This window comes from Lissotriton vulgaris, chromosome 8, assembly GCF_964263255.1.
Source record: "Lissotriton vulgaris chromosome 8, aLisVul1.2, whole genome shotgun sequence".
NCBI lineage: Eukaryota > Metazoa > Chordata > Amphibia > Caudata > Salamandridae > Lissotriton > Lissotriton vulgaris.
This window is the reverse complement of record NC_141696.1, coordinates 1,218,076,334-1,218,092,949: the sequence shown is the minus strand read 5'-3', so window position 1 is coordinate 1,218,092,949 and position 16,616 is coordinate 1,218,076,334. Positions and strand designations below refer to the sequence as shown.

General features: G+C 42.0%; 1 protein-coding gene across 7 annotated transcripts in view; it reads left to right on the top strand.

Annotated features, from left to right (window-relative positions):
- NBEA (neurobeachin) overlaps positions 1–16,616 on the top strand; it is a 1,820,918-nt gene that overhangs the window by 653,102 nt on the left and 1,151,200 nt on the right. For all 7 annotated transcript variants that reach the window (XM_086935110.1, XM_086935108.1, XM_086935109.1 and 4 more), the window contains exons 23-24: positions 7,283–7,500; positions 8,942–9,095. In XM_086935110.1, coding sequence (XP_086791236.1) covers positions 7,283–7,500; positions 8,942–9,095 — 372 coding nt within the window. The remainder of the gene's footprint in view (positions 1–7,282; positions 7,501–8,941; positions 9,096–16,616) is intronic.

The following is a 16,616-nucleotide window of genomic DNA, read 5'->3' as shown; positions in this document are numbered from 1 at the left end:
CTCTATGGTTACTGTGCCAGAAAACAAAGCAACTGAGTTGTTTATTTGTTTTTATCAATGTGGCAGCTTATGTCCACGTTAGATATACCATCACCAGCACACAGAAGACATTTACACCAGGTCACAAACGCATGCACCGCTAAATAAATGACAAACCATTAAATATATATATAAATCACTACTATACGGGAGGTGTGTTTTTCTTATACATAAGGTATAGGATTCCTGTTTTCCTTCCTTGCATGTCAGGCATTGGTATTGTATTTCTTTACCATTTACAGTTATCACGTTTACTCTTGTAAACACATTATCTTTTTTTTAGTAAAAGTAAAGAGTTATTTAAAAAAGTATATAATATTCTGCTTAATTAAATTGGGAATTTGCTCTCTGCTCTGTTGAAGAAATGTGCACAATCTCACGGTGAATTTAAAATGTTTCACAATAAATATCCACTTCACACAACCAAAAGAAATGAGGAGAGTGTAAGCCTTTTACTCCTAATACTGGCAGACTGCTACCAGGGAGTAGTTTCATACCAAGGATATGTATTGTGTGTTTGTTCACAACCTGTGCTACCAGCAAGACGGATGCGTGTAGGCAAGACAAAGAAAAGAGTGCGGGAGGCGGAGGGAGTGAGCCAGCTCTCTTTCTGTGCCTGATGTGAAAAACGTCACATGCTCAGGTGTAGAGGCAGGTAGTGAGAAGTGAGCCCATTTCAAGGAGCAACCCAGAGAGGAGGCTGCTGAGAAGACCCTTTCTGACAGGGATAGAAGAGGCGTCCGGCCTTTCCTTTGTAAACTAAGAGAAGAGTTGTTTACTAAGGAGGTAGATGACACTGAGTAACACTATGCAGGGATGTGGGTAGATGCTGCTGACTGATCAGAAGCCACAGTTCTCTGAAGCTATCACTCCTTGCGGTAGTGGGCAGAGCTCAAAGCCCATGGTTCCTAAAACTGGCTGATACCTTTGTTATTTTCCCTGACAAAAGGGGACCTTATATTGATCTCCAGTCATAGTGAAGTGGCGCATTGTCCATTGGACTTATTTGTTTATGAAAGTGAGCCTGGCCCAGATTTAGAAAGTGCAGCTTGAATCGCTTCCCTCCCCACCACTGCAACCGACAGGTGTGCATTTTTTGTTTATCTGTGTCATTTTTTTTGCGTGGGGCTAACGTGTCACTTTTCCGCTTAGGCAGGGGTTGGTCTCGTGTCTATATGCAGAAAAACACGATTAGCAGACAGCGGACGCTATGCTTAATTTGTAAAAATAATGCGTAAAGAAAAAGAGTTTGGTTAAGCCCTGCTCAGAAGCGCACAGCGGTTGCATTGAAATGTCAGCGTGCCCAATACCAAGGCTGCATAGTCTTGAATCCACCTCATGTTCTTAGATCCAGACTCTTCCCGCTTCTTTATCTCGCTCTTGTAGTTTACTGCTTTCTCCTTTCGTGACACTTTTTCTGCCTTTCTCTTTCTCCTTCTTTCCCCTTGTCTGTTTTTCTCTTGCTCCTAGGAAGCGTCTTTATCAGGAAAAATAAGTGCCGGTCCCCAACAATCAGTGCAGTGTCCCCCACCAGCAACCACCATCTCAAATTAAGGCTGGGCGCAGGTGAAAAATAATGGTGGTAATGGAGAGGAGTACAGGCATTAATTGGAGGTTGGACTGACTGCCTAATGCTGTCCAGTCCCAGACCAACTTGAGCGATAACTGAACCCTTTATGAAAAACAATTTTACACCCTGAACAGTGCGAATTGAATTGACCCGACTTTCTAATTTAGACGCCACAATTTAATCATTCAGTAGTGATACAGAGCAAATATGAAGTAGTCTTGACTGTGCTAGCATCACCTATGTTCACATTTGATACAATACTATTGAGAGTAGAACCCTTCCTTCTTCAGTTTATTCTGAAACACAGAGTACGAGATTCCTGCATGACGCACAAAGGGCCTAGCAAGGGCGCTAGCTCACAGAATCAACACTGTGCTATGTCAAAATAAAGACTCTAGTTGTACCGGATACCTTTTAGTAGTTGAAATGTACAGAATATACAAAAACAACAAAAAGTGCATCCAAAATGGCTCCAGAACTAGTCCATAGGATTAATTTTTAAGCAGTCTGGAAGTTACTTTATTTAGCCAGTCACAGAGAAGGTGAAGTAAGAAGTAAGCTAAAAAAAAACAGAGAGGCAAGCAATGGCAAAGCCAATAAATCTTGCCCTTAACAGGTTAGTGCTGACATATTGCCCGTGCTATTGCGATTTATTTTACTGTTATAATATTGCTGTTAGCAATGATGGAATGATAAAATCATTTTAAAAAGCCAAAATGGCCCCCAGTCCAAGCTTAAGCAGTGTGAAACGTTTTTATTTTTGACACATTATGACTGATGAAGTCATTCTCAGTTTCCCATGTCTAACTTATGGATGAAATCCTAATTATCAGAAGAGTTAAATCTAATTCCAATATGAACAGAAATTTTTAAAAATATTGCTGCCCCTGACGACGTTAACCAATGGGCTAAAGATGTTTAAAGATGGTTGACTGGTTGGATAACCAAGTGACTTATCATGTGTAAAGATGGTCCCTGTATTATTCTATTTTCTAAGATGAACATCATTTATCTGGTATCACCCAAGTGGTATTTCAGTTTTTAAATAACCTAAAATAGATCAAAATATATTCTGTCTCTATTTTCAGAGGTTTAGACATGGAGAAGAACCTGTGTCCATTATCATTGGGAAAAATAGTGTTTCTTTTTATAGCAACAACCAATCATTTCCTTCTCATTAAATAATCACGCAAGAAAATATCTACAGATACATCTAGAAAAAAGAAGAGAGTGATTGAGCGTAGCTGTGCGTACGTAGGAGGTGGATTATTGCCAGGAATGTCAAAGATGGATGCCGAGCCATCAAGGAGTGCCACCTCCTACCCATGTTGAATCTAGAAACCAATAGTAAATCATCTGAGATTCCGGTAAAGCTTAAAGCTGGCTGTGATCAGTCTCACGGATCTTCAGTAATAAGGGAACATGAGGAATTTGTAATTATCTGTTACAGCTGAAATGATCGGTAGAGGCATTCTTCATAGGGTGTGCGACTGTGCGTGAGTCGGATAAAAGGAGCCAGTCCTGAAAGGTGCATTTTTGAAACTGGATATTATCTGCTATCATTTATCTAAGTATTTTTAAATTCTTTCTCTATTCTACTGACAATATAAAACACAGTGGTGGTCTCCACTCTACAGTTATACGTTAGGTCACAGTTTCCATTAGAAGAGCATTTTTTGTTTTGTTAACAACTTTGGCGCAGTTTTGGGAAAGTTTTGTGAACAATTCTTCAAACATTTTCATTTACTTCTGCTCCTTCCTGGACAGTTTTCGGGTGATCTGTCAAGCGAGGCTGAGAAAATAAGGGGGTCCAAAACATCTTTTTCTCATGGTAATTCCCATTGGAATCTTGGGAAGCAATACAGAAAAACAACTGAACACAATTATTCCAAATTTCCATAAAGTTAGATCTTTACTCAGAAAACATGCTTTTTGTGATTTGGTGTAAGACTGGTTTGCCATTTTTGAGAAATTAGGGTTTTAATTATTGTGATCTCTAGTCCATTGGTCTTATGGGATTGCCACGGTACTCCTGTGGTTCCGCAGTTAAAAAAAATTAGAGCATTCTGATTGGCCAAGACGTTTTTTTTGCTGTCACCCCTTTCGGTCCCAATGTACAGAGAAATCTGTTTGACTGGCCACAACATGAATGAAAATGTTATAGCCACCATTATAGAACAGGGGGACTCCGACCCTGGGCCCTGAAGTTACTATTGAAAGCAGACTGGTGCCCCAGAGTGAAACTTACAGAGTCTCAGAGGGCCCCTCTTGAAGTGCAGTAGCGTGGGAGTAACTCAGCTCAGCAATTAGTTATATTGAGCGCTTTTTATATATCCCTAGTTCCATGAATTGGCCCATCTTTGAGCTGAAACTAATCCTGCTGGTGTTGATATTGTCAATTAAGTGTCTGTTTTAAATAATTATGGTTAGGAGGCAGGGCCGGAGTGGGAACCAAAACCGGCCCTGGCAAAGTGGTCGGCAGACCCCCCTGCCCAACCCCCCCCGGGGGGGGTTAGGGGTGCCGCCGAGCTCCTTGCCAGTGCCGGTTTTCGGCCGATTTTGTTACAGGGCCGATTTTGCAGCTATGCTGCAAAAAAGGCCCTGTAACAAAATTGGCCCCCAGGGGCCCAAAACTGGCCCCCACCCATGCAGCGCACTGGGGGATTGCCCGGTGCCCGCTACGGCCAGTCCTGCCCTGTTAGGAGGTTAAATATAGCCCTTCCTTTCTCGTATCATTTGGTAACGCTGGAACTTCTGTTGACAAACCAGAGTTAACACTTCTGTTCAATTGTCTTAATACTTGGCTAGTATATACATCTGTACATATCCAAACCCAAATGTTAGTTCTTTCCTTCTAAGTTCTTCGTTATGAGGACAAATGAAATCCTGATTACCAGTCTAATCGGGATGGCAAGTTATGCGGAAACCCTATAAGCTTGACTACTTTTCTCCACGTAGATTTCACTAGGAAAAACTATGTGAAGTGTCTCTATTTCAATTGCCTGGAATGAGGAAGAACATGCATGGATCTGTGTCAAATACTGGTTTTCATGGTCATTCCATGCATCAGGGTAAGATTCTGAATATTACAGTGATACTGTGACCTAAAACTATGGTACCGCTAGCTTTTGGTAATTCCAGTATGGTATTACGTATATGATTTTCCCATACAACATGCAAGCCTTTTGTAATTACAATAAAAAGACGGACGGACAGAGGTGCACTTTAATCCAGCCCCATTCATTCATTGGTCTGTTGTTGTCAATACGTTTTTTCTTCTGCCCCCTACAGCATGGGGAAATGGGTTAGCCCACATTAGCCATTGGCTCACGTACCTTTAAGGTTTGGCATTCTGCTACTTTACAAGAGTACATTCCGAATACAAAGTAGTTCCTTTCACCACCAAGGCAAAAAGGCAATGGGTACCTTTTAAGACTAGAAAATATTATGCAAGTGTACAATTACTAACTCGCAGGGTTGTATCCCATTGAAGTTTACATACGTATCACCAGGCTTGTAAGAAACTGCGGTGATGACCCTGGCTTGAGCAAGGGAGAGGTGTGGACTCGGTTGAAGACCCATTCTTAGGTCACTGATCTGAAACGTACCTGCAAAGGCAGGATTTGGGTATCCTAAATTCCAGTAGGCATTCAGCTGCTGGGGTAGAAGGTGTATTTGAGTTGGATGGGCACACAGGATTATGCTAAGTGTGCATCCTTTGCCTAGTGTAGGGCTCACTTGCTAGATGGTGATCACTCTCTCTGAAGTTACATATATTCTCAAAGGAATCCGCTTCTTACCCACATGCGCAGCCTTTTGTGATGTGTAACCCGCAACACATTGATGTTTATCATAAATTAGGTATTTAATTGAGAACCAGAGCATTTGATTCACCCCTTTTTGTTTTACAGAGTTTTATATAGTGCAAACTTGACCTGAACTCGGTATCAGAGTGCTTTACATAGCACCAGTTGCATTACATGAGGCCACATTTATTTTTATTTTTGTGTTAGGCACGGGGAGATTACGTGATTTGCCCAGAATAACAGGCAGGATGTTCAGCGTCATTGCCAAAGACTCGAACCCAGCTCCCTAGATTCGAAATTGACCGCCCTAGCCGTTAGGCCAACTCCTCTCACCTTTGTTGATGATAAACATATTTCTCAACATGGTTGACTGGAATCCATGAACCATATGCATGTTGGAATTGGGTGAAATGCACTGCAACCAACATGTGGTGTGGAACAAACGTAAGTGGCAAGAAATCTCAGCTTGTTGCAGTGTAAACTTTCATAGGACAGACACGCTCGAATTCCTGTGTTCCACTTGTACCCTGGCATCCTGCACTCTAACTTCCACCCCAGGACTGCCCCCACCGGCCAACCTTATCTCCACTTATTCTTGCAAGCACCACATCCCTTTCTAATTTTGTACCCTGCCCTCTCCATTGAACCGCCACTCATGATGGATTTTCACATTTGATTGCTGTGTAGCTCGGTTTGTGCCAGTTAACTCGTCATTCATCTATACTCCATCGTTCCGATATTCCAGAGTGTGTGATTCACTAAGTGGGACTGATGCCAACAAGCACCGCTGGTGGTGTGGCAATGTTCTCCTTTCTGCCTTCAATCAGAGCACACAGAGGCTGCTTATTAGTGTGTTGGGATCTCTGATAGCCAGCGGCAGCTCCTCCGCTAAGGTGGAGGAGCGTCACCCCACTGCTCTCCAAGCAGTTCAAAAGGAAAACATTATCATTTTCTTTTTCCTACTGAAGTGGCTTCGTTTCAAGTGGGCGGGGCTGGCCAGAGCAGAGGTGAGGAGTGGTGGCGCTCTCTAAGTGCGCATAATGGTTTGGCCAGCCGTCTTGGGCCGGCCAAACCGTCATGCTCAGTTTGTATGTTCTCCAACGGCTGGCTCCCAGTCCCTGTCTGAGTGCCGAACCGCGGAGCTCAGACCAATCACGATGCTGCTGTCCTAGTGGCAGCAGCGTTGTGATTGGCTTTGGGGTGGCTGGGTGCTTCCTGCCTCTGGGACTCGTGACAGGAAGAAGGGGATGGAGTAGAGGCGGCAGCTGACCATACCCAGGTGAGTGCTTTTAGGTTTTTTTTTTTCATTCCCCCACCACCTCTGCTCAACCCGCCTCACCACCCCCGTCCGGTAGCAGCCTCTACTGCTGATAGCATGAAAAATATTATTGTACGGTATGAACATATGTAGTTAGTTATTTTGTGTTGCATTATGTTCCTGTTAACATTAATGAAATGTGTAGAGCACTTGTATACATAGAGTTTTCATAGCGCCACCTTAACGTCATTTGTACTTCTCTTCACTAATGCGTCTATAGGGCCGGTATGGACGTAGCGGGCACTGTGCATTTCCCTGGTGGGCTGTAAGGGTGAGGCCCAGTTTGTACCGGTTGGGGCGGTTTTATTACTGGGGGACGGTTTTGCAGCAGTGCTACTAGGCCCCCCTCACCTGCTCCTGGGGCCGGTCGAGCAGCAACGTGCAAGGGCTGGTTGTTGTTCCTAGTCTAACTAGAGCCTGACTTTCCATGCTTCTGAGCTACTCTGCATAATCCTTCTTGAGCTGCTAAAGGAATAATGTAGACCACTGACCTTTAATGGTGAGATCCCTATTCACACCAAAGGACCACCATGTTCTTCTTTCTTGCAGGCAGTACAAGGCCGCTCCATGGCGCAGCATGACCGAGACCTGAGGGTGGACTTGGGGTTCCGTGGGATGCCAATGACCGAGGAGCAGAGGCGCCAGTTCAGCCCGGGCCCGCGGACAACCATGTTCCGGATCCCAGAGTTCAAGTGGTCGCCCATGCACCAGAGGCTCCTGACAGACCTGTTATTCGCTCTGGAAACAGATGTGCATGTTTGGAGGAGGTGGGTACTGCGATCTGTATGTAGCCTGGTTGTACTGTTCATTCCCCTTGTTGGGTCCCCATTGCTTTCCTTGATTCGGAGATTTCTTTTATGCTTTGTTTTTGGGACCAGGAATAGTCTCATTTTAAAGTTACTAAGGGAAATATGTATATTTTATAGAGATGGCTTAATTTCCCTTCTGCTGCTTAAACTCACCCTTCAGTTAGACTAAGTGTGTGCTCTCAGCCAATGAGAGCGTGCCTGACCTGTCCATCACCAATGAGAAGAGGCAGAAATGGATGAGCGGCCTGGAGTTAGGCTTTGGCTTGCAGTGATTAAAGCTAGCCTGCCCATCACTGCTAGTCAGCGCTTGAAATGGAAAATGGGAACTGCAGGCACTCTGTACCTCTGTACCTTGTTTCTGAAAAGTGCCGGTACTCTCCAATTAAAAGTATTACGTTTTTCTTGAGCAGTGCCAGTACTCTCCCTCTCAAAATAAATAAAGTGGTGTTACTCAGTACCGGGCAGTACCGGCCCATTTAAAGCACTTTTGCTAGTCCAATACTTGCAGGCATTTGTTATTTTAACTGCAGTGTCCCCATCCTGTATCCGATATCATGAGGCTGCCTCTTGCATTTTAGGGCTCTCTTCCTTTGGTAGTCCGCTGTGCAGCGGCATTGATTCTGCCTCTTACCCAATCCCTGCCCTGGCAGCCAAAGTTGTCCCATGTTTTGTGGGTTTTCAGACTTAAGACGCAGTTCTGTTTGCATTCTGATTACGTTCAGGGATGAGGGTGTCCAGTATATGTAAACACAGTAGAAGTGGTCCAAGTTATAAGTATTGCATTTCAGGTGTTTCCTATCAGGACCAGGCGCCCACTGTGCAATACTGGGTAAGACCTGGTTCGATCATTTTGTCTCATATTAGATTTACACGTCTACTGAATATATATATATATATAAAACAGTGGTGTCCCAGGTAGGTTCAGGATGACCAGACCCATGGCAGCTTTTCACTATACCATTGACTTTCTGAGCAGTCTCCATTTACATGAACTGTACTACTTTTGATGTTATGGGCATATGGATCTGATAATCCAACTTTAGTTGTGAACCCTTGGTGTATTTTGTTCTCTGTTGTATGTGTTATTGAGGCAGAAATTATTTAGAAAACCAGTGGTTTCGTGAAAACGTGGCATGGATCTATCTGGCCGTCCTGCGTCGCGCACGACGAGGATTAATAAACTATTTTTAACTGTAAATAGGCGTTTTACGTAGAATTGTAGCAATTTTGTTTCAAAGCAGTCACACCCTCGCACGTTTACTGAAGATTACACTTACACAAAAAAATCCCGATGTTCATAGTATTTATTTATTTGTCTTCTTCTGGGTAGCTCGCTTTCGTCTGCCGTCAGGCGTGACAGTTACACCGGTAATTAATTATGTGTTTCATTTATTTCCAGCCATTCCACAAAGTCAGTGATGGATTTTGTCAATAGCAATGAAAATATTATTTTTGTACACAACACAATTCACCTCATATCCCAGATGGTTGACAACATCATTATTGCTTGTGGAGGGATTCTGCCCTTGTTATCGGCGGCCACATCACCCACTGTAAGTACAGCACTGCCACCTAGCGGCGATTTCAATAATTGTACATTGCAAGACAGTACTGCGCATCAATATATTGTATATGCCGGCCTTGTATTGAATAGATAGAAAAGAATCAATTCAATAAAAAAAGAGCAGTTATACGTTCGCTGTTTCTATGTATTTCGATTATTGTGCTAGTTATTGGTATGTGTTTTTTTCAATTCCAATGTCTCTTTCCAGTCCTTCATTGATAGTTTTAATTTTTTCAAAAATGGGCACGTCGAAGTTGCCTGTGTATAATTTTCAACAAGCATTTGCAATGCAATAGGTATCGCATTTGCGAGACTTTAAGCTATTGGCATGTTAAATAAAAATGCCTTTTAATTATGTTTTTAAAATCAAAACATAAATATAAGGTAATGTCATTTACAATGGCAATAGCTCAAACTCGCATAGATGCGAGACCTATTGCATTGCAAATGCTTGTTACAAACTGACCTAGCCTTGCCCAAAGGTCGGGGAGAAAGGGTTAATCTTCACAAGGATAAGAAACACCTTCATTTCTTTAAAAGAGGTAAACAGTTTACTTCATCGTAGTTACAAAAATCTGTGTTTGTGTGCCTCTCATGTGTGGAAAACCGCCTGCAAGGCGTATTCCTGTACCTGCGATGTTATGCATTTGTGGGTGTTTACCTATTTAGTAGGTAGGTTCGCACAGCAATGTCCACAAGCCCACTCCTACTGCTACTTTAACAATGAAGAAAATCCATTTTATTGGTTCGATTTCCACTTCCGCAAATGCCCTTTGCAAGTGTGAAATTCCCCAGCTTCTTACGCTGTGAACCAACATTGGGAGGGTATGCACTCAAATGTTTTTTTGTGCGACTTAGGTTCTACTTCATGGTCAACCAGGGTGATGCCCACCCCAGCTGATTCTGGGTGAGCTGTTTTTCTGGAACATGAAATTGCTAGGTGCGGGGATATTGGCCCAATTTACCAGGTGTAGAAACACAGCTGCTAAAATCTCCAGGGCCCTGATTCAGAGGCAGAGTGCATAGTGAGCCACTGCCCAGGCCCCTACGCGATCCCCTTTAATAGTAACAGCCGAACAATGAAGGATAGAACCGTGAAGACTCCTCCAAGCAGAGTCCGACCCTGATCTGCCCCTCACACCCTCCAGCTTGTCTCACAGTAGGTGGTAAATGTGAGCAGAGCAGTCTCGGAATCCAGGAAAGCATGCATAAAATGACCCTGAAAAATAGAGTTCTGCAGGTTAATCCCCATTCGGGAGCCTAGAACTCGGAATGTGCATAATTAGGGGGTGATAAATCTTGGTAATTCTGGTCCCTGTTTTTCACCCTCTTAAATCCGGGCAGCACGTAATGATGAAGCAAGTGATACTTAGATAAGCAAAAAGGTTTGCAAATCGGGCCTTAAGTGACTAAACAAAAATCCTTAGAATGAAAGAGAAAACACTGACTCTTAGATTGTTATAGGCGCCCTACCATGAAGTCAAAGGGAAGGCATCCCATCCTATGGAGAGGATGTGGTCCGTCGGCTTGATTGCCGACTTTGGTGCTTGAAACCAAGATTCAAGCCTCGGGTCGCGTCCACATCCTGTGATTCTGGGCAAATCACGTAATCTCCCTGTGCCTGAATATATAACGTAACCTGTGCTCATGTAAAGCGCTCCAGTACCTTACGGTCGAGCTCGCGCTATATAAATCTGCAAATAAAATAACAAATTATGTTACGTCCTGTGACGTGACAGCATTTGATAATTTAGCTCCTGACACTTCTGTTTTAGGAGTGGTGCCATGGCAATAAGGGTCTATGGCAATGTGAGGAGACAATTCGGACTTTTTTGAAGTGCTACATGAATAACCGCAAGTAAACAAATATGTTTGCAGTGAGTAAATTTAGTGGCATGACATCATCTTTACGTACAGAGCAATGGAATATAGCACCCTGCTCTGTACATGAAGGAAAACTGATGTAAAACATCCACTCTCCTAAAATAGGAGTGGCACTCTCAGTCCCATTTCTCCACAATATCCTGAAATGCATTAACAAACAAACTGACACAATTCCTGATCGCGTTTGGAAAGAAGTTTCTATCATTTAGCTTGCCTCCCGAAAACGAAAAACCTTTCTTGCGAACCCTCCACAATCTGTAGGGGATAAACAAAGGCAAAGGTTCCACTTAAAATGATTCTTTCTAAAGTAAATGAGAAATTACATTGTCATTGTTCGTTCATTCAACACCCCAGCTAAGCACTTGTTCAAGGCTTATGGTCAAACTGCAGTGTTTTGAATTTCAGTGTAAGGTCGATTCCGACCTGTAAAAAAAAACCTGGGTAAAAAGGGGTTAAGCATTCTGCACTGTGGTGATGTACATTACCTCTGCAGGCCGCCTCTGAAATCAACCTGGGTGGTCTTTAACAAAGTCTAATGCTGCAGTCTATCAGGGGTATCTCGCAGTGATTTATGCAGCTGTCAGGCGGGGTTCATCCTTACAAGTAAACAGTGAGCACCGCCAGTTAATGGCCCTGCACTCCCTCGTAAGATGCAAAGCAAACCCGGGCCCAAGTGAAAGACAAGCTGATGCCATGAAATCGCCGGGCAGGAGGGTTGTGCTCAAATGAGGCGAGCCGTGCACATGCACATGTCGGGGCGCGTAACATGTCCTGTCTCCCTTCGGCACAGAAAGTGGCAACATTAGCTCTCGACAAGGCGAGCGGCGCACATGCGCTGCAGCGCTATGCGAGACCTAACAAAAAACCACACCATCAGTCGGCTTTTGGGAATGAGAGAAAAATGTAAAATTGTCATAAACCGATAGCATTGTCAATGTAAATCCCTAATGTTAGTCGAAGACAGGCAGGCGGGCAACTAGAGACAAATTTCAAGGGGGCTGAAAAAGATTTGGGGGGGCTAATTCTTCCAGCCATAGGTAGGGTGGTTCTAAGAAGGGGTGAAAACACAACAAAAGCCTCATTAACAAGTAGATGGTCTTTTAAAGACCTGTGCAGTACTCGAGTGCAGCTGCAATTAGACGGCCGCCAGCTCGCGAAGCTGTCTCTGCCTGGGCTGACGCACACAACGGCGGGGAGCTGAAGCCTGGTGAGCCCAATGGGTGTTGCGCACCTGAAGGCAGGCCAGTCTCAAAGGCTTTCTGCGACACAACAATTTTGCACTTTATGGGGACTCGACACTTAGTTACACACTGTAAGAGTAATGACGCTTGAGGGTTTACAAACATACGAAAGGCGAATTGCAGTAAATAACAAACGTAACCTAGATATACAGATTTACATTTCAAATATGCCGTTCTCATTTCAGTAACGAATATATTTATTCCACCGGGAAGAGAAGACCCTAGCCATCAATTGTGCAGCCGGTTCAGTGTCACAGGGGAACAGAGGCGAGAGGGGACCCAACTAGCCCAGTGTCGGACAGGGTCTGAAAATAGGCCCGGGCATCAAGATAAGTGACCCCCCATTCAGGGCTTTAAGTAGGCCGGAACCTGCCGGTGCTCAGCATCGGCAGTCCTAAAAAGCAGGTGCTGAAGTGGGTCTCTATCGGGCTCTCCATTTTTGTCCTCACCCTCAGGATGGAAACAAAAACCTTAGGTCTGCAGCAGTAGCACCCTTCACTGCCTTTGATTTAACTTTAAAGAGACTTGTAGTTCTTTCAAAGTCTCGCCATTTCAGAACTGAAGAATGTTCTAAATTCTATACAACAAAGCCATAGTTGTTGCTTATTTATCTTATGCACCTAACAACCATTGGCAGCACCAATAGTCCTGACTTGTTGTAGGTGTAATGTTACCTGTTGGATTATATATCTGGATACAATAACAGAAGCAGCAAATTACCAGTTTGCACGGCTGTCCATGCTAAGCACAGATTTTTTGTTTACATGTTTTAAGCCGCACCTTAATTATATCGACCACACATGTTTGAGAGACTCCCCAGTTTTTTCATCCCACTTAAAGCTCTGCCACCATTAGTGAAGGAAATAGCTAAGAAGTGCCCTGTATTTGCAAATTGAGGCTGTTTTGAACTTTTTTTATGCTGTACAAATGTTTTGCAAGGATCTTGTGACATGAAGGAGAAATGATTAAGGCCACACCTCTTTTAGAGACTTCTTCAACCCATTTAAAGCCCTGTGTAAGGTATGAACGACTGCATGGATTTCAGCTTGCTATAGGCAACATATTTTTTAATATGAGGTAAATCAACTTTAAAAACCGACCCACACACCGATCAGTCAGACCAGCCCTTTCGGCACAGCTGGACTGCCCTATAGGCCAGCCCCACCTTTGACCATTGTAATTATTTTAAAGCCCAAATCAAAATTATTTAAACACACAGCCTGCCTAGGGCCTTCTCTGTGTTTACTCTTTGGGAAAGGTGAGTGGGAGGAGCCTGGAGGACAGAGAACAGAGAGGAAAGAGGTGAAGGCTAAGGAAAGGGTGAGCATTGGCGAGGAAAATGTGATAGACTGTAATTGAAGTTATTGCTTTTGTAATATCTTCTAAAGAAATTATTGTCGTTTTCCAAATAAGAAAAGTAAATATTTGTTCCAGGGCTACTCTGTTTGTAAATACTGTATAAGCTTTTCCTTTTGGGTAAGAATTTCATAATCAGTGTAAATGGCATCATGATTTTTTTTTTTGAAATTGTATTAAAATGAAATTTAGGTTTAATTAATGCATCTAAACAAACGTGGGATTTGAGTAATCCATATATTCAAGTTTCTTAATATTAGTAGGTATTTAAAGAACTGTCATGCTCCATTCTCTTTTTCTTTAACAAAAAAGTAATCTCCGGCAGTTGTATTAACAGTCTCAAATCATATTCGTAGATATGCTATCAGCTATTTTGAACTGAAAAAATCAGTTATAAAGTTTTAAAAGTGATGGAGCAGGAATCACTTCACAATCAAAGTTCCTTGGTTTACCATCATCCAGGCTAATTCCCACTCTGTATCTACTCTGTTGTCAAGGCAAATGGATCTTTGCTGTTGTTTCAGAAAAGATCAGGAGCAATACATCTGTTAAATTATAATCACAATTTCGAATCTATTTTTCAATCAATAATAAGAGTTTGGTATGAGTTAAAGTGTTTTATTAAAAATATTACAGTAAGTCATATTTATTAAATCGCAAGTTAAATCCATACATTTTAGTCATTAGAATTTTATTTAAAATCAATAAGCAAACAATGTGCATTAATAAAATACAATAATAAGCAATAAGCACATTCCATAAAGGAAAGAATCCCTCTTCTAGGAACCGAGAGTTAGTGGTGTCAGTCAGAACCCATTAGGAGTTCAAGTTCGAGAGAGAGAGTGAGAATTTATGCATAAAATTTCGGCATACAAAAGCAGTTCAATAAATCAAAAATCAATATAGAGCTTCCCATGAAGAGAGTTTGAGAAACTCAGTAGAGTCTCAAAGTGACATTGAAGTTGGTCTGGGTAAGAAAGGGTCTGGAAAGTGGTAAATGCTGGTAACCTACTCTAGGAGCACACAGTAATATAGACAACACATACTGAAGCTTTTGCAACATGTTGCTACTTCCATCTCCAGTCAGCCAGTCTGCTTTTGATGGTCTACTGGGAAGAGGATCACTCCTCTTCTTCACACAGGAATACAATAGTCCACAGACAATAATATTAGGTTTGAAATTAGGTTGTATCATTTCTAAGTTCATGTGGGTCATTGTTGCATTTAAGATGACTTTCCCACATATAAAAGTAACATTTCTAACCATCCAATACATCAAGATTGTACATTTGCTAACAATGGTCTGAGTGGAAGTTAAAACTTCATAATAATGAAAAAATAATTTAGCACAGCAACCATTCCTTTATGTGAGAAATGCTGTATCTTCATGTGAGTTTCTTCATTATCTCACTTAAATGACAAAATTTGAGAGAGATCTTTGTGTAAGTAGATACATTTTGCAGAGGTATATGAAAACAGTTACGGTACTATTATTTATTATGGAAAAAACATGTTCATGGAGAGGTGAAGGAATAAACATTTTATGCATATTTAGCATTCCTAGTCATGAAATGTTTCTTCAGCAATTTGAGGTCAAGTATGAGTAAATATGATTGCCTACTACAATTTTTGCAATTAAAAGCATTTTAATTTTCATAGAAGCTTTCATGTTGATGCTGCTCGTTTATTAGAAAATATATTATTTTCTCATTGTTATTAAAACACATCAACAAAAGCAAGAGTAGAATCATTACCTATTAATAGAACATTGTTAAATGTTCAACTCCTATTAACTTTTAGATTTAGATATCAAATCGAGATCTGAAATGACAGGGCATGTCCAGATATTAAAATGTTACCAATTTTCACAGAAATTAAGATTTGGCAAATAGTTTTAGAAACACACATTTAATTTATTCTAGATTCTGTTAAAGTAGGGTTGCAAAGTCACAAGGTGTCAGTGATCCTTACATTATTGTATGAACAAATGTTGGTAGTCTAAGTCATTTTGGAATTTCTGTCTATGAAAGTTTCAAACCCCTGAATACAATCTCTTCTAAGAATCAGATTTTCATCTGGATATGAATGTTCCAAAGCCCTAATATCCAACAGGATTAATTCCATGGAGATAAAGGGACTGCATTTAACTGGTGAAGGTGAATAATTTTTAGGTCTTTTATTGATGGAATTATTAAAATAGTAAGTCTTGAAGTAAAATTGGCTCTCACAGAGTTTGCAGAAGATGCCTTTGCTGAACTATTGTTGTCTTGTTTGATGTCACAACCCTACTCCATAATGTTTGAGCCTCAATCAGGGCTCCTGGGAGAGTACGATTTCCTGTTAGAATGAAGACTGTCCCATTTTAATATTCTTATTCTGCCTATATAGACAAGTGAATTGAATTTTTGTTCCAGAGTAGAGGATGAGAATTACATTAGGCGACTTAGGCCTGATTTATATCTTGGCTGTATAGGTACTCCTTCATAATGGCGTATCCATACTGCCAAGACTGTGGCCCACCCATTAATCACAGTGGAGACTATTCAGTTTCCACCATGGTTAAACCCCTCTGACAGCCTGACAGAGTAAGGTCAGTCGGAGATTGACCTTTAACTCCACCTGCCAAATTTAGATGGGTGGAATTAGAGGTCAGTTTTCACTGCCCGTCACCGCCAGGAAAACCCTGGCAGTAAGGGGCAGTTAAAACTGCAAAATGCTCCCCTTGCCATGGAGAGGACTCCCATGGTGAGCTGAGCATTGTCATTTTCATTTTCAAAAAGAAAATATCTCTTGGGGATTTTCTTTTTGAAAATAGAAAAATAAACAGTTTGCTGTACGGCTCTGTCATGCTTGACGAAACCGTGCATCAAAGTGCAAAAAGCATTGACAGGAACCGCTGTGACTGCATTTCCTGGCAATGCTTTAAAAAATGACCGCTGGCTTGGAGTCATTTTATATTTTGGCAGGCGCACATGCAGTCAGGGCATTTGAGTAAATTACTTGGTCGTCCTGACTGCCAAACCGCCGTC